Here is an 18,459-nt window from a genome sequence, read left to right on the forward strand (position 1 = left end):
ACAGCAGCCATCCATCCAGCAGTTTATATTTGGCACTAACCACTACCAGATGTTTCAGTGAAGACATAATAAAATGCAGAGTGAGCAACTACGAAGAAAACTGCACATTTTTTTTTCCAGTTTCCCACAGGTCAGTGGGTAATGCACACAGCACGAGACGTTGCATTGTAGGAGCCAGTCCTGCTATTCAGAAACTTGCCAAAAAGCTGTCCAAATGGCAACCCTAATTGTATTGCTGACTGGTCAAGTAGAGAGGTTATGGACTGTTCTTAGTTTAGGACCTTCAACAAGAGCTTGGATTTTGCATTCCCATTTTAATTTTGTCTAACTCTGAAATTTAAAGAAGGTAAAAAAAAAAAGACTTCCTTACGTTCTAAAAAGCCTTTATGGAACATAAGTAGCATCAAAGTAGTGTTGTAAGGTTAGCAGCAATCTTGAAGGTTGAAAATAGAAACTTGAAAATACATCTGTAGGCTCCATCTTTCCCTGGTGCCACTGGAAAACAAATTAATACCAGCAGGGAATCAGGACCTATTTGTCAAGAAAGTCAGTGGCACAGTTGCTAGGCCAATCGGTAAGCCTGGTAGCCCAGTAACAAGCAACTCAGAAAGGACTGAATATTTTTGAATATTCCTCCACCATGCCAATCCCTGGAAGACAACACTCCACAAGAGGAAATTCATGCTGACACACATCTACTATCTAAACCTCTGCTCCTTGTGAGAGGTTTTGYACAAGGAAAGGCTCAGTGTAAAGCAGAAACCATGACACTTGGGGCTTCTCCAGGAAAGCGTGCATGGGCAATGCTGCGCTCCCCTGCCCTGCGAGGTGGGTGAACGCRAGGCAGCGCTGATCTGGGAGCTGCACATCTGCATTCCTGCTGCACTATTCCTGGTCCAATAATCCATGCTAAGGAGCCCCTGGCCAGTCCAGAGGGCATGCATGGCAAGCTGAGGGTTGCGTGCACCTGCTGGAGTGGCATGGCCTTGGGTTTGCCAAGCAGGGACAGAAATCTTTTCAAGCCTCTTTGGAGGACCTGACAGTGCATCGAAGTTGCAGTGAGAGGCACAGAATATTTATTCAATTCAACAAAAGTATACAAAGATTTCTGAAAGACAAAAGGCACAAAACAGGTCCTGGTTTCTTACTGCCTACCACACTGATCATCTCATGAGCCTGAAAGCAAAAAGGCAGCTAGTTCCTACATGGAAAAGCAGCAGACTTTCAAAGGTTTCAGTTAAACTAAAAGAATACAATTTTCCCCCTCTTTTCCTCTGACTAGTGAGAAGGTTTCATCTGGTAAATTTTAATGCAAATATAAGCACGGGCACTTGCCGAAATAAGGTGCAGTTATAATACAATAACAAACTGACTTACAGCATCTCATCACAGAAACCGGTAATAGCATCAAACTGATGATAAGCTTTGGGACATGAACAAACACTTGCTAGCAATTAATGTTGACACCATAAAAAGCATCCTCCTCTGAGCAGTTTCTAAGCCAAGTGATGAGGAAAACAACCTGATATAGCCCTCTGTTTAAGGGTAGATAGCACATTTTAACAAATATTATAGCCATCATTCTCATGTTGCTGTCTTTTTGTGTAATATCACAATTGTTAGAAGGTTACTGATCCATACTCCGAAATCTCAAATAGCAAGGTCATATCTCTGAGTTTGCCCTTTGAAAAAGAGGACTCAAGAGAAAAGCAACCCCACCATTCACAGTTCTTGGTAGCATCTTTACAATTCCAAAATGTTATGTTTCCCCTGCTTCCCATTGCTTTTGGTGCAGCACTTGAAATCACATCATAAATTAAAGATTATAAAAAAAGGCTTCAAAATAACTTAATCGTTATATTTATCATGGGGCAAATTTTGCACTGAATATTAAATACTATCCTTAAAGCCATTTGGTCATACAGAGAGCAACTACATACATTTAGAAAAGCAAACACATTCCAAAGTGCTACTGAGATTAGAAAATAAACCATCAGAGGTAAACAATATTTTCCTCTACTCTGTCTCCTTTTTCTGCATCCTGACGGCTCTCCGTCTGGTGGTTCAACAGCGCATCTGCCCGTGGGGGCTGGATGGATCCATGGTTTGGCCTGCCTGCGTGGGGACCCTGGGTCTGTGATGCATTTAGATCTGTAACACAACACACAAGAGAAAGCCATGTAACAGTCCATCTTCTTCAACGCCCCTGCATTCATAAAGAGCAAAAAAYGACTTTTTGATTAGCAGTGTGCTAAAGCATTATTTCCTAGCTTACAGCATCTATCTAGAAAGAAAAACACTTACATATAAGGAATTATACTAAAGCCTAGAGAAAGGTATTTATCCAAATTTATGAAAATCTGTTCAAGTTTTCCCGCTGTTATTCAATGGTTTAGATCAGCATCATTATATTTGCAATAGCACTAAAAGCACATGCAAAATGATCTATAAAATAGTTTTATACTCATACTTTACTAACCAGACACACACTAATGGAAAGGCGTAAATGCTCTAAGAGCTGGGCTGGAGGACAACATAGAGTACATAATTATCCTTTATTAGTAAGATAACTCATTTGTAAAATTAATATAGTGTCCAGTGGTACATAAATTTTATTTGCAAGCCTTTTTTTTTTTTTTTTTTTTTTTTTTTTTTTTTTTTTTTTTAAGAAGAAAGGGAGTAAATCTCAGTTAAGTCTACCTGACTTGCACTCGCAATCTGTAATAGCTGTATAATTTTTCAACTTTTGCCAGTTGTTCAACAGCTGCCAAGACTATCTGCATTAGTTTGGGCAAACGACCTACTCTATTTCTTGTTTCAATCCTTTAGGTGTGAAGTGACAATAATACATGCTCCAAAGCACTAATAAATTATTTCACAAGGATCTTCATTTGTTATCTTTCAAATTTTCTCCTTCAAATGGGGAAAACAGAATCACATACTTCTTTTTCAGAGTAGAGCTTTGAAGGCTTTTGCTGTCGTCTGTGGGTTATTCAAAAACACAGCAACAACAATAACCATGGTTGGGGTTTTTTCTTACTTAGCTTTCTGAACCACTTCAGGCCCTCAGGGTCTATACTGTAGTTAGCATTTCTGCATCTTTATTTCTGCAAAGCAACGTTTACCCAAATAAAAGGCTGCTTAAGAGGGAAGCACATATCATCATCCTCAGGGAAGATAAACGAGTGTCTGCATGGACAGGGCTGCAATGCTTGCTCCTTGCTTTTGACTGTAATCCCAGCCCGATCTATCTCTGCTATTATTTCAGGCGGGTTAATTTTTCACTCTCCGCTTTACAAAAATGATCGAGTAGGAAGAAGCAGAGCTTGGCACCACTCCCAAAGGCAGCACGGGAAACGCCAGAAGCCACCAAACCCAGCAGTGGGGCTCTTGGAGCCCTTGTCATTCATGCAGAGAGRCAAAAAGGCATTTTGCCCCTGCCCTACTCCCTGCTCCTTCTCACAAATGTATGTGCGAGCAAAACCTAGTATAAAGGAGATGCTTGTATTTGCACTCTGAACAGTAGCAATTTAAAATGACACCTACCCACACTTAGCATTCCTCAGATGCACACAGCTTCCTCAGTTTTGTTCACTGAGGCAACAGTTTAAGGAAAATCAGTTCAAGGAAAACCTCCAAAGCCTCGACCTCTGCTCTGGCTGCCTCCCCGCCACCGGGTGCGGGCAGCGGTGGGAGATGATTAAGTGATGGGCACGTGGGAACGCATCGTATCACGGCCTCCGCCTTCAGCGTACTCTCCTCTTGGATATTCACACAGCCAAGGGGAGCAAACAGGCTTCAGGGATTTGGCATTCAGTATAAACTGAATATACGCTGTAACTGCCGCTGAGATTGCAGGGTCTGTGCCAGAGGCACAGTAGATATGTAAAAGTAGTGCTTGGTCATAACAGAGTGACACAGGATATAAGAAAAAGAATCCCAAATTCCCTTTCTTTGTTTTATATTGGACTGGAAAGATCATGTTTTGCTCTCCATGAAAATCTGCAGGAAAATTACTCCAGATTTGCAGGATTTGACTCCTGAGCTTACTTGAATAGTTCTTCTTTGTTAAAGTTGACATTTGCATTAATTTCTTTTTGACAGCCGTATTAGAAAAAAAGATTACAATTTGCAGACAGATTCAAGACACCAGAAATATCCTATGTCTGCTCTTCCATATGGAAAATGCRTATTTTGATTTTATTTATTAAAAAAACCACTACCAGTAAAAGGTCCTCATCCTCTGAGCACTTACATTTCCTAGTGATTTTACCCACATTACTATTTCTTTTTAAGTCCTATGAGTCTACTCACCTTAAAGTTAARTGCATAAGAATATCAGGCAGTAAGCACTCATTTGAAAGATCTGTTTCCAAAGTTTACGAAGTACATAATTGGAGAAGCCTAATTACAAATTTGAAAAAATCTAGAAAAAGAAACACCTCACATGCAGTTATTTTATATCATCAAAACTAAACAGTAATTGCTCCATCAATTAAAATAGTAACTGTTTCCAAACCATTTCTCATTAGCTGTTACAATTCCGAGAAGCAGAGCCAAGTAATGGAAAACGACTGATCTGGGGGAAAAGATCAGATTCTGTCACTATTGAAATAAATGATTTATACCAAGCTTAGCTGCATTAATGCAGAACCTGAACAACAGGAGAGTACYGAGCAGGTGAGAGCCTGTTACTGCTGGAGCGACGAGCAGTCTCTGGGGCTGRAAATGTTCTGCTGCATCCAACAGACGAGGGCACGTGCCGGTTTTGGCTGCGGCCGGGTGGCACAGGAGACAGGCTYTGCCTAATAAAAGCACAACGTGTCCCCAGGCTGCCGCAGGCTGCCTGGAGGTAGGCAGGGTGCCTGCTGTCTGGTGCTTCGTGCCATGCGGGGGGCAGCCAAGCCCGGAGACCAGCTGGTATCGCAGTAGGCAGCGAGATGGGAACAGCTGCTCCAGGAGGGATGGAAAACTGCCCGGAACTGGTAACGAGAGCCTCAGGTGAAGGGAGAGGGGAGGAGAGGGGACCTGCTGCACGGTTACTGATATGCTGGCGCGGGCTCTTGTTACGCAGAGCAGGCACRGCTGCCAAGAAGGCTTCCCTGAGCCGAGCTCGCTGGCACGGCGCACTGCTGCTGCGCCCGCAGCACGGGCTGCCCTGGGTGCCGAGCGGCCACTGCCACACCAAGAGAAACCCTCGTCACTAAATATGCTTACAAAATAGGGAGGAAACCTTCAGAATCAGGCTGGAAGGTATCAGCTGCTGCCTAGTAAACAACTCCAGTAATTAAGTATGCTTAAACACCCCCCATCAGAAAAACAATTATTTAGGAGTCCATGCAAYGAGCGGGGCAGAGGACACCTGGCTAACGGGACGTCTACCGAAGGAGACTGCTTGGAAGCACCGAATACTCGTCAGAAACTGGTGGTGCCCAAGGGCAGCACAGGGGCAGACCCAGCCCCGTCCCGAGCCCCTTCGCTGGCCAGACTTCTGCAATATTACGACTGACAGTAAGGACTTGSTCCTTATTTACCTCAGACGTAATCCATGCTATCTGCCTTTTAGGAGCCTCCTTTGCTACAATCTTAACTCACCTGCCAACATCAGCCATCAAATGAGTTTTGTAATCTTCCCTTTCCTGGTCTTTAAATTTGCCAGTTACTTCTTCCTTTCCTCTAACTTCGGAGCTGCCCGGCTGTGCCGCGGCCTGGCGTGCTCAGCTCAACAGCGCGCCCAGCAGCCCAGCAGCCCCACCACCGGGAGCCTGCCAAGCTCCACGGCACCTGCATTTGCTGCTCCACTGCGCCTGCCTTCACCCCTTGCTGCCTGGGGCTCGCGTGGCCCCACCACCTTGCTCCTCACCGGTGCTCGTACATGGCAAGGACAAGTAAAGGTGACCATGCCTGGCCCACGCCGTTCCTCTCTCACACCTGAGCAATACAATTTTTTCTTCACATTTAGGCAAGYTCAGAAAACATTGCCAGATGACTGAAGGTTTAAGGAAGCTAAGATATATCCCCAAAGCTTTTCAGACAGCCTGTGAGCCTCCACAGGCTTTCAGCTCCCCCTGATCCCGGCACCGGCCCAGGGTGGACGGCATCACCCACAGCCRGGCCCCTGGTGACTCCAGCGAGGCTCCCGGGCATCGCAAGCACAGCTGCACGCAGCCGCCTGGCTGTTCAAAGGCCTCATAAGGAATAGGAGATTCTTTCTTCCATGCTGCCAGCCCTGGCCAAGGCAAACCTGCCTGGGTCTGGGACAGGAATTGAAGGCTAGCCACGGCATGCAATTGGGTAGAGGCCCTAAAGAGGAATCCCAAGGCTTCCCTTGACAAAGACAAACCCCGGGGAAGCTTGGCGCTTATGCACAAATTGAAACCCTCTTCTCAAACATGCAAAATATAATTCTCACGTAACAACTCAGGTAACTTTCTTAAAGAGCCAGATCCCCAGCTGCACCAAGTATACGCTAGCCAAAAGTGAACAGCAGACAAGTATGCTCTTCCAGTGCTGAGCTGGTCAAACTCCACATCAGAGGTTGGAGACCAGGAATGCGGTGACCAGTGACAGCACTTCAACATTTTGGGGCCATGTAGCCAGTTCAGCCCAGCAATGCCACACCATAGCAAGTAATATCACTTTATTCCAGCTTTTACTTCTTTTTTCCTCAGCTCAAGATCATTTGATATATGCTATAAAAAAAATCTGTGATGCTTTGAATTTTTTCCCCCTCAATTATCTCAAAAGGAGTTAAGGGCTGTTTCAACAGAATTCTGGAAAAAAAATCACGAATTGTCTCATGCACACAGACACTACTGACAAATCCAAAAYTAAAAATGAATCCAAGTTTTGCCCTGTTTTCCATAAGCATAGCTCTACTGTAATGAGGACAGATATCAAGCAACTGCACAGAAACATTTTAATCCCATAAGTGGCAATAAATATATAACAATAAAAGGCAAACTGTGCACCTGAAGCATGTGGAGCCAGCTTTCACGAGAGTTTCTAAGGGGACCTCAGCTCTCAAAGTGGGATCCTGTTCCAGATTCTGAGAACTATCAGCTGTTGACTAAAAACATGCTAATATAGTGCTGGTAAATGAAAGAAGTAGCATTGTGCACCCTAACTACCTTGCCCTCCCCTTCCCATAGGACTAAGAGATAGGATTTGTGGCACAATATAAACTTGACAGAAGGTAGAAGACAAAGCAATGGAATTTGCACACATCTGAGATCAATACATACTCAAAACAAACACGCCCTTGCTCCTGGAAAGAGGGAAGGGGGGCACAAAAGCTGAGCAAACAACTAATTAGTCACACTGATTCCCTCCTTCTGTCTGTTGTCAGAGGATGTAAGCATTTCCACATCAAGTAAATGCCACAGATTTTCTCCTTCACCCCCTTCCCCCTCCTTGGAAGAATCTGAGCTCTTCAGGTAAGCCTGGACTACCCACAGGGATGATTACAGCAMGGACAGGAAATACTCCAGGCAATAAAACTCTCAGAAGTGACTGTGTTTTTGACACAAAGCCCTCATTTTTTTTTCTTCCAGCTCTGATCCCAATTTGACAGTATTGCAAGGCAGGTTGGAAGGGATTTCAGCAGGTCTCTAGTCCAAGCTCCTGCTTTGAGCTGGGTCAGCTCTGAGGTCAGGCCAGCTTGGGTACCAGGGGCTTTTTCTTCCCAGCTATTTCAGGAAGAAAGGGAACTCACCACATGAACTTTGCAGAAACACAGTGTACACTGAATGAGGTTGTTGTGGCTTTCACAGCTCTGTGTCATGCTTTAGCCCTCTTTACAACATGAAGTTGCATTAAATGAAAGGAGATTTACGTCACTTCTAGCATCAAATATGTTAAAGATTCTTAAAATCATTGTTCTCTTTGAAAAAAATACATGGTGTTAAGTTTGCCAGCTTCTATACCAAGTTCATCTGGACTGACAGCTGACACATCAACTTCAACCCAAAGCTATTTGAAATGGCAGAGCTGCTGTATTTAATCGCCCAGTGGCACTCATCCATAATGCAAAGCACAAGCAGACACCTAAAACACAGTGCTAAGTGTAATTGCACTGGGTCTGGGACAGTCAGAGGAATTCAGCAGAAACAAGCTCTCATTTGCCATTGCAATTCAATAGCAAATGGCAGCCTAACTTCTATAAGCTTCACAGAGAAGTTCCCACCAGCAATCCTGCCACAGCTCCTTGTCTTTAATGATGCTCCTCATGGTTTCTACCTAGAATCATTAGCAATAGTCAGTCCCCTGGGGAGCTCCAYGTATCTCTGCCTCTCTCCCTTTTCATGCAGAAAAAGGCTCTATGAGAGATTTTGATTGCTTTTTTAGTGCCTACTAAGAATTTTCCCAATTTACAATRGATTTTCCATATTGCAGGTGCAGTTGTTTATGGATCTGCTAGTTGGAGGGAAGGAGGGGGAGACGGAACAACACAGGGCAACACAAAACCTGCTGGGGCAGTGCAGCCAGCACGCCCACTGATGGAATAACCAGGCTATTTCTGCTGCCAAAGCACTCCAAGAAGGGATTAGGCTCATTTTGTATAGAAATGCCATCTCTAAGATTTGAGGATCAGAGGACAAATAACYGGGAGACGAGATCTCAAATACCCTTGAAAAGCTGGGCTTTAGCACCTCAGAAGGTCTGATTTCACATCAGGAACTTAACTTGTTACTGTGTTTCAAAAACATAAGGAAAATATTTTGACCCTGAAGCTACCAAGTGCCCAATCCATTTCTCAACTGACTGAATAAGACAGGAAATCAATCCGAGAATTTTAAAGCTGCTATTTACTTTTAACCAGTTCAACTGAAGAAAAAGTAGCTGCTCTATTTCTTGGAAAAACAAGCATATTCATGAATAAGTCTTTTCACAAAAAGCAGATGAGCGATTAGATTAGAAGAGATCCTAGGTTAATTAGCCCCACCAGATTTTTGTGCGTGTTTTTGTTACAAGATAGAGAGCAGAAAGAACTCAAAGTCTATGATAATAAAGGTCTGCAACATCATTCTTCTTCATGTCTGTACTTTAGAGTACATCAGATCATGGTAAAATTACTGGAAATGCCATTATTCTGTATGTTTCTGGTTTTTGTTTAGTTGTTGGATTAGATAAAACACTGCAATGCTGTTTTCTGGTTTCACCTCATAATTCCTTAGAGAGCTCTGGTCCAGAAGTCCAAAGTTCCCACTATCCAAGTTCTTTGACAGCGTGAAATACACATTTATTCCACTGAAGCTGCCTTTTTGTAGAGCTTCATAGTAGCTCCAACTCATTTATTTGATACTTGTCTTAAAGCCTGAGGTTCTAGTCACATGATGATGTAGTCTTTTCTTCTTTTAATAGAGCAAAGCAAAAACACACTCTATTTCCAACAGCAGAGGTATCAAAGACAAGATTTTCAAAAACATCTCATGCTCAGACACTGTCAGTGATAGTGCTTTAACATCAAGTTCGTAACATGCCCTAGGTTAAAATAATTTAAAAATTTTACCTACATACATGGCTTTGTTATCAGTTGTGTCAGCTTCAAAGCACACAGCTTCTAAAATATTTTGGCATGCTGTTTTTAATGCATATCAATAAGAGAGGCTTAAAAATASACCTGATTCCAAATCATAAACTGTCTGTTCATTAAATACCCACAGTCTCATGTTGGCAGGGCATACTGCCTGCCAGCTGTCTGCTACTGCTTAGTATTAATTTATTTAGGTATGAATTCTCTATTAAGCTGTCTTTGTGTTAAGCTTTGAAGCTTTAGATGGTCAATTACAGACCCACACATGGTCCAACAGGTATTCTGCTAACAGTGAACACGTTTTATTGACCTACTTCTCTTCTAGCTCATTAAACACAGCTGCACGCAAATGATCAAGAGAAAATAATCATAAAATCACAAGAACACCTTTCCTACAAAGGACCACGGTGCACGTTACCAGCTGCCTGTGCTGGGCCCCTGCTCCACACGGCACGGCCRCCCTCCCGCGCCAACGCGCCCCGCAAACTGCAGCCCTCCAAGGGAGGGAAGAGCATCTATCTAATCCAGCTGACCACACTGCTGAGGATGCACAGTAAGTGCCTGGAGCCTCCTAATTCAGGTGCCTAACTCAGATAGCTGAARTGAGGTGTAACTGTCCCCACCCCTGCCCTGTTATCTGCAGGTGGCATTCGGCTGGGGGGGCTGAGGTTAAAGCAAGCTGAAATCCATAGGTTAAGCTCCAGCTTGAACGCTTGCTGGAGAAACAAAAATCCCATAAAGTTACAGCCCCAACAGTGTTTCCAAATACTTGGCAGCTGATGAAACCAGCTCCGCTCTCTGCTAACGGCCAACACATCCCGTGCATTCCTCGCCCACCCTCCGGGTTTGCACGCCACCGGTAAAATGCTGCAGCGCAGCTTCCTCCCCTTCCCTCACCAAGGGCAGRGCAGCCAGCTTCAACCCTGAAAAAACAGCCTCTCTGGCCATTAATTCACTCCCTTTGAAACAAAGGGAGGCATTTACACATCAAAACTATCGTTTTGAGCTCTGTGTTAGAACAGATAGACATTATTGTGCTGATTAACCCCCCTTATGTTTTATGGTCTTTTTTCTACAAAAGACTGCTCTGAAATAAAAATCAAATCAAAGACCTTGGAAAACCATTAGTTTTGTCCCCAGTTTTTGGGCAGTCTTTCAGATGCAACACAAAGGAACACATTTTCATGTGCAAATATTTTCTTAACATATGGGCACAACTTTTACAAAAGCTGAAGAGGGAGGTCACTTCTAAAGCACTCTCAGCCACCTCCTAAGCACCTCACTTTTAAATGGTGCTTTTCCAAAAATAGGCCAGATCCAACACTTTTCATTCATAAATGCTGACAAGATCAAAACCCAAAGTTAAGACACAGAGACATATTAAGCCAACATAAAGAGTTGCTGCAGATACAAAAATAATGCAAACACCTGTTTCAAATCACTAAGATGCTAATCTTACCCTTTAATAGAAGTTGCTATTTATTGATTAATGCAGAAAAAAAATCTGAGTGCTTCTATAAGAATTAGCACCTGAGAAAAGCCTCTTATCTGATAGTCACAGAGATACTTGTTCTCCACTGAGCTCAAAAGGGAGAATTGTTCACTAATTTTTGACCGCAGTTTGAGTATTAACATAGTCATTGTTATCTCACTGCATTTCTAAATCTAAAATGCAGTCATTAAAAAAAAACAGCAAAAACTAAACAGTTGCACATTCCACAAGTTTTGCATCGTAAGCATAGGAAGTTTCAGGGTGTGATCAAATATTTTGAAATGGGTGCTCTTCTTAATTGTTTGTTAAATGCTCTGTGAACAAATAACTGCTGTGAAAACACTTTGCATAAAAGCTAAAGGGAAGACTGTACATCAAAGCCAGAAGAAAAGCACAATTATCAAGGAAGCAGGTGTCTTCATCCCTTCAGTCAAGTGCTTTTCTGCAGTAAACAAAGTACCAGGATCTGCTTTCCTTCCTTCTGCTCTCCCTTCTCTCTGCTATAGGTAACACCAGTCTCATCCATAAGCCTGAACTATCACCACCTCCTTCCATCTTGCCTTTACTACAAGTTTTCTTCACCCTCAATCCCCTCCACAGCCTTCCCACTGCTGGTCCRAGCACTGCAGCTCTGCCACAGTCCCAGCCCATGGCTCCAGAGCAGGAAAGAGTGATGATACTTCTTCTTCACACTTCAAAATACCCTCCTCCACTTATTTCCAGGTTCAGTACAAAACTGCCCATGTTTAATGCAGAAGCCTTTCTTAGGACCTTCTGCCCCTTCCCTTTGCCTGTCTGCCGTAGCGGTGGGTCCCTGTGCATGGGAGACAACTTCTCCACAGCACTAGCTGTCACCAACRACTGTCCTGCAACTTGCAAACCTCAATTAGAAAGAGAACTCTCTTTTCATCCTTGCCAAGAACACTAGTTACTCTGCCTGTCAAGTGTTCTTTAATGCAGAGTATATTCAATGGCTTTTAAAGGCACGTGGGTTTTTTGGATTTTTATATGGCAAACACTAAGCTAATACAGTCAAATCACTTTTATTTCATAGCATTTTATGTTTAAGCTGTAGGCCAAAGGACCTTAGAGGAACCTAGTTGGAAACCTTTCCACTTGATTAAACTAAACATCCATAACAGCACCAAGACTCCTCTCTGCTACCCCATCAAAAACTTACACCCAAAGCAAAGTCTTTTATAGCATCCAAGAAGCAGAGCAGACGCTCCATGAAATCTCCTCTAGCAATTTGGCTACTGCCAGTATAATTTATGTGGAAGGCAATCAGGTGCTCTGGCGATGAATGCCAGTGAAAGATAGACAGGCAATCTTCCCCAGTTTCTCAATAAATATTTAACAGCAGATGCTGCTGAGGAGGTTTCATATTACTAAGACTTCATTACTTCTACACAACATGCTACAGGCGATCTCCTGGAGCATGTAAAGTATAAAACTAAATAATTAAAATGAGATTGTACTTTTCAAAATAAGCTAGACAGATACACTTGGTGATTCAGCTACACAATTTTACTGGGTGTGTTTGCATACTCAGTATCTTGCAAAATTTGATCATCCATAAACAGTTTCTCCCTGCCATTAGGGTGCATTATTTATTCATACTTGTGCATCTATTTCAGGCTTTTAGTGCATTACAAAAACRTATATAAAACATTTTTAACATACTAAAGCAAGGCACCCAACCAAGCCTCCACCCACAGATCACCTTACACAAGAAAAACATAGACCTCCCAACCTATCGTCCTGACATCAGACAACAATTAGCAAGATGCTATTGTTTTGTGACTTCTTTTCCCGAGAAATCACCTCTCTCCCTGCGGACAAAATGCCGAAATCTCAACTCTGGAGCAGCAGCTGCTCGACTACAAACCAGAAGMAGCAGCTCTCTGGCAAAGTACTCCCTGTGCAGGGTCTTCTGCCTCGAAATTTGCTCCTTCCCCTCTTTCCAGTTCCCTGAAATCTAGATCTATTGGAACAACCTTACCCAAGTAAAGAATAACTCTGCGTATAAGAGATGATCATCCAAACCACTGAGATTTCATTGATGCTAGTAATCCTATTGACTTCAAAAGCGACCGGACCAAAGTTACTGCAACCAGGCATACGTGCAGACTGAGAAAGACATGCGCCGTAACTCCAGMATCAGCAGCACCTCAAAAGAAGGGGGATGAACAACCTCTACGCTCCATTCATTACCATGAAGACGTGACCCTATTTTAAACTTCCTTCCCAATGAGTGAACTCTAAATGAGAAGATATCAGAAAGAATAAAATCAGATGGGCATTTCACAGGAAATTCTGTACTTATATTATTACACAAAATGAAAASAGAACACCGTTAACTGCCTTAATTAAAAAGTTATATAACACCACTTCATCCACCGTGGTTATGTTCGGAAATGAGAAAAAGTATTTGGAGATGAGAAAATGAGTAACACAAGTATAAGCCCCTACCACCACAGAGCTGAAAAGCAAGTGTTACTTGAAATATACTAATTGCAGATGACATATAACGRCATATTTTTCACTTTGGTATCATTCTGCCATGTGATTAAATTCCTTTTGCCATCTGCTTTAAACAAATGTCAGTGTTATTCCCAAGAGGAAAACATACTTCCCCTATGATTCACTTCCACCAAGTGTCCCACAGACACTGATGTCTTACGGCAGAGCATGAAACTCTCTGTTCTGTGGTATGAAGAGGAGACAAATTTGCTGTTATCAGATGCAGAGAATTTTGCTGTCATTATTTGCACAGTTCAGTAAGATCTTACTTGTTCTGCTAAATCAAGGTGATTTTGAACTTCTAAGAGTGCAAGTGATGATGCTATTGTCATATGTTTCCATCTCATTTTATTTTCATTACAACTTACGCTGAGCACTGAACGAGCTCTGTGCATACCTCCACAGTCACTCATACTAAGAGTAGAAAGAATATACTAGACACAGAAAGGACAACTACCTAATTTGGAATTAAGTGGATGTTTTCAATTTGACAGCTAACCAATTTAAAAGGAGAGAAAGTTGAAGCAGCTCAAAATTTCACATCTGCCCAGGAGGCTCCCTTACAAATCTGGACCTTCATTATCATGTTATCCTCTGGTTTTCAGCAATTTCTCTACTTCTCTCAATTAAAAGGACAACAGAAAAAATTTGCTTACTATGCAGGGTGAATAATAAAATAAGTGTCAGTATTGTCACTTTTAAAAAAATGTTGTGAAACACACTGTGAAAACAAACTCAAAATACGTGGAAAACATCTTTACATGCTGTACTGCAGGTGGTAAGGGGTTGGTCTGCAGCTGGCTACAAAGGATACTGTTTCAAACAGGAGACATGTTAAGTGTGTACTGTATTGGTCTAACTATGTTTTAGTTCAGAAGACGAGCAAGTCAGATATATTCAAAAGGAGTTTATACAGCAGTAATATTTTTAAAAATTAACTGACAATGGTCACATATGCAGAGCTGTAATGACCTTTTTTGTACTTGTTACTCATTATTTAACAGATTCCAACTGATGAAAGCGACCTTATTCCACAAAGCCCTCAATATGGGATCCCATTAACCACCTCCAGGGCTGGCAGCAGTAACTATGCTTATTTGAATAAGGCCCTAAGTTACTGAGACTTAAGCACTTGCCAAAATCCTCTGCTGAGCTGGAACCACGGGGAAACAGCTCGTACATTTTCAGATGGCTTTTAACACTCCGTAATACAAAGCATATTTCACATGATTTTTATCACACTTCCACCAGCTTTGCATTGTATAACTCTTCTGACTCCAAGAGACTTGTCTTACACAGATACAACGAGAAAAGAGCCAGGCCCATACACTACCTTTCTCAACTTCCCTGATGCAAACATATGCCGATACTTTTGTACAATATCATTAGGTCATAACCAATGTTAGGGCTACTGAGAAATAATGTATTGTTCTAAACCTCATCTCAAACTTTATCTGTGGAAAACTAAACCAAATGAATCTGATCTACAGATTTAAGAACTGGTTCAGCAGAACAATTACCATTTGTCTGCCTTAAGGAATAAGGAAAGGAATGTCTTATAAAAGATAATGAAAATTTTGAAGTTATTGGATGCTACATATTGTTTGTTTCTGTTTTTTTATAACGTGAATCATGTATTAGTATTTTACATCTCTAGAAACCACTTCCTTTGATGAAAACCACTGTGAATGGATTCTTTTGCCAAAATCAAACCATCTTGTTTGCTAATGTGCATATATTTACAAATTTCCATCCTTTAAGAAAGACTAAAATCACATCAGTTAAAGAGAGACCTATTTTTTTCCTCTGGTTTCGCATTTGTCTGTCAAAGGAGATTGTAGTTTTTATATGCTTCTAGTCCAGAGTTAAACTACATTTTTCACTTACATCATGCATTAAGATCCTTCATGCTAACACTACAAATGTCTGGAAAAAACTTTCACAATCAAGTTTCAGTGTAGTTTTCCAGATCTATTGCTTTTCAACTCTATTTCTGTAGCTACAACATCTGAACAACAAAAACAAATGGCAGTAGCAGGCATTACAGCACTGTTCACTTCAAAGCTTAAAAGAATTAAAATTGCACATATTCCTAAAATCAAAGAGGAGAATCCACAGGTAAATCCTTAGGCATCACTCTGGCTAGTTAGCCTGACATGTCATTTAAATGCGAGATGTAATTTATTCAATTCTCAGTCTAGTCTGACACAAAACCTATATTTCACCTGATTCCTAATTAGCTAAAGTAGTTGTCTTCTTTCATGCAGATAATTTCATAACCATTAGTGTAAAGCATTAACACATTTTTCTTTCAATCATATTTTCCTCCTGTTGACTGACACACCTTTTCCAGTGAGTGTACTTGCGCCAGCTTCTGCTTTGTGGGAACTTGCCCCAAGGTCTTTAGTAAAGTTCCCTCCCATACACATAAAACAATGATATATAATCATGATACTAGCTATGCAAAGAGACATATGCCATACCTTAGACAATACGAATGGAAAATTATGCACTGGAGGAATGTGGCTATTTCCATTTGGGTGTATTTATGAAGTTAAATTGCATAGTACTTAACATACAGTAGAATGCATGATTAACTCCTCTGCAACATAAGCACTACCGTGTTTCTAATTAAATAATTCAAGGATCTTTTTAACAGACCTGACTTCTTACAGGATGCCTAATAATTCAATGAAAATTAATCAAAACCAAAAAATTTCTATCACATACTAGGCACACAAAACTTAGTATATGCAAGATATGGCCAAGTACAAGATGCGTACATTTCCAGTAAACCATACTGACTATGTTCTTTGTAATTCTACTTTGACTTATTATTTAGGAGTAATTTTACAAATAGGATTGTGAAACTTCACACTCAGAGCTCACCGGAAAATGCAGAAAGATGTCATGAAACTTTTGTCAGTACAAGAATATGAAAGTTTCAGCTAGCTTTCAAACCCTTCCTGGCATTTCTCTCATTGCATCCCCATCAGCTTTCCTCCACATGATCAGAACTGTCTTTATTCTTCAGAGGAGTCAGGAATTACAGGCACAAAGTCAGAGATCTTCTTAGCTTCTCCTAACTCTCTAGGGAAAAAACATGGCCAAAAAACACCACCACAAAGGAATCAGCTTCCTTGTATGAAACATTCATACCATCCAGCTTGATTCATATTGCTTAAGAATAACTGCTTTACTTCATTTCCATGTGTGGAGCCATTTGCTGGGGGGGCTTCAGATGCCATCTGTCTTTCGGGGGAAGTTTAGAGTTCTCATTCCCTGCACCCCATACGGCAGCTCATAGTGCATGACTGACTACAGTAAGCCTGAATCATGCAGACTGATGCACTGCATGTTCACAGTACAAAATACTTGTCATCCTCCAAGTTACAAATACGGTTATGGAACGTGATCGCACATCTATCTCGGGGGAGGTTCACAACCCTGCCTGCTCCAGCAATGTGCTGGGGGCTTCACAACACCATCTGCACCATCAGGATGCTGCAAGTATCTGCTGCCCTGTGTTGCCAAAGGTGTCTTGTTACTCAAGCAAGGCAATAACTACAGCTTTTACAGATGTGACTTAGCCTAAGCAGAGAGATTTCAGCTTGCCTGTTACTCTACCTCTCGGCCAGGTTTTGTAGCCAGTGCTGCTCTCCAAGCTGCTGGGACTGCACTGCTGCCTTGTTTCCAGGACACGTAAGTGTGCCTACACCAGAGACAGAGAGCAGCTGAACGCAGTGCTGACCTGYTGTCAGCCCACTATAGGTGAAGGGCTCTTTACATTCAGAAACTCCACCAGCTTATCTCAGAATCAGTGCAATTAAATYGGTGCAAGACAGTTTAATTAAACCAGGTTCTCTCATGTGGGCTCAATACAGAGTAGCCTGATTAGCTTATATCTGAACCTTTGCCAGTGCAACTTAATCCACTTTTGAGAGGTTTAAACCCACATATGTGTTCCTTTTCAAATTTTCACTAGCTTAGCTAACTTATTACTAAAATGGCAGCTTCAGTCAAACTCAAACAGGTTTCACAAGGCTAATTCTTTAGGCATTTTTAGAAATATTAATCTCTTTTACTAATCAGCTTGGTTTGCTGATTGTGGTGATGAGACTAGCTTGCCCTACCTTTGATTATAAAATGCTATTTTGGCAATCTGTCCAYTGGGGAGGATGTTGTTCTAGTAAGACTTTAGTGGATGCCTATTTAATACATTACAAAGAGTATTAAGGAGCCAGTTCCTTAATCAAGGATTTTTTTCTTTGAACTRCAACTTCAATAGCTGCAGAAAAATGGCAGCTCGGGGTCTGGAGTGCTGACTTTCCTTGTGTCACAGGGATCCCAAAGGAAATCATGTGGGAAAACCTGGCCAGATCATTTAATATGTTATTCCCAARGTGCACCTTAGTCCCCTATGGCTTTCAGACTTAGTGTATTTACAAGCTGTTCTACAACTTTGACCATAATGAATGAATGAAGATACCAAGTAAGATCAAAACTAATACTATGCAACATGAGGAATAAAAACTATATACTTGAGAGTTTACTATAAGCATGTTTGTAAGCTCTTCAGGGAATTTCCAGAGTACTGTGCAGTGCTCAGATACAAGCCCTCTTCTACTCATTTTGGTAGCCACAATCAATAACTACCACAGAATCTATGTAACTTGTGGGATTCTGGCAAAATATAGAAACAAAAAAAAACAACGAAAAAAAAGAAAGGCAGTAAGAGCTATTCTTAACAAATGACTACTTATTGTTAAAAATTGTATTATCCTTTAGAAATGATATCATTTTCTTTCCACAAGAATAGAATCTTTCAAGGTACTCTCAGTTCATTCTCAATGAAGGAAAGAACATGGTCTTCAAGCACAGATTATCAATTTAAGCTGGTAAATCAAAA

General features: G+C 41.5%; 1 protein-coding gene across 6 annotated transcripts in view; it reads right to left on the reverse strand.

Moving 5' to 3' along the window:
• Nucleotides 1-1,053: 1,053 nt before the first annotated feature.
• The window catches only part of ARHGEF28 (Rho guanine nucleotide exchange factor 28), a 130,778-nt gene continuing 113,372 nt past the window's right edge, over nucleotides 1,054-18,459 (reverse strand). For all 6 annotated transcript variants that reach the window (XM_085322079.1, XM_085322077.1, XM_085322075.1 and 3 more), the window contains one exon: nucleotides 1,054-2,151. In XM_085322079.1, the coding sequence (XP_085178205.1) occupies nucleotides 1,994-2,151 (158 nt within the window). In that variant the 3' untranslated portion in view covers nucleotides 1,054-1,993. The remainder of the gene's footprint in view (nucleotides 2,152-18,459) is intronic.

Source organism: Rhea americana, unplaced genomic scaffold (genome assembly GCF_003343005.1).
Source record: "Rhea americana isolate MKP2758 unplaced genomic scaffold, rheAme1 scaffold_74, whole genome shotgun sequence".
Taxonomy (NCBI): Eukaryota; Metazoa; Chordata; class Aves; order Rheiformes; family Rheidae; genus Rhea; species Rhea americana.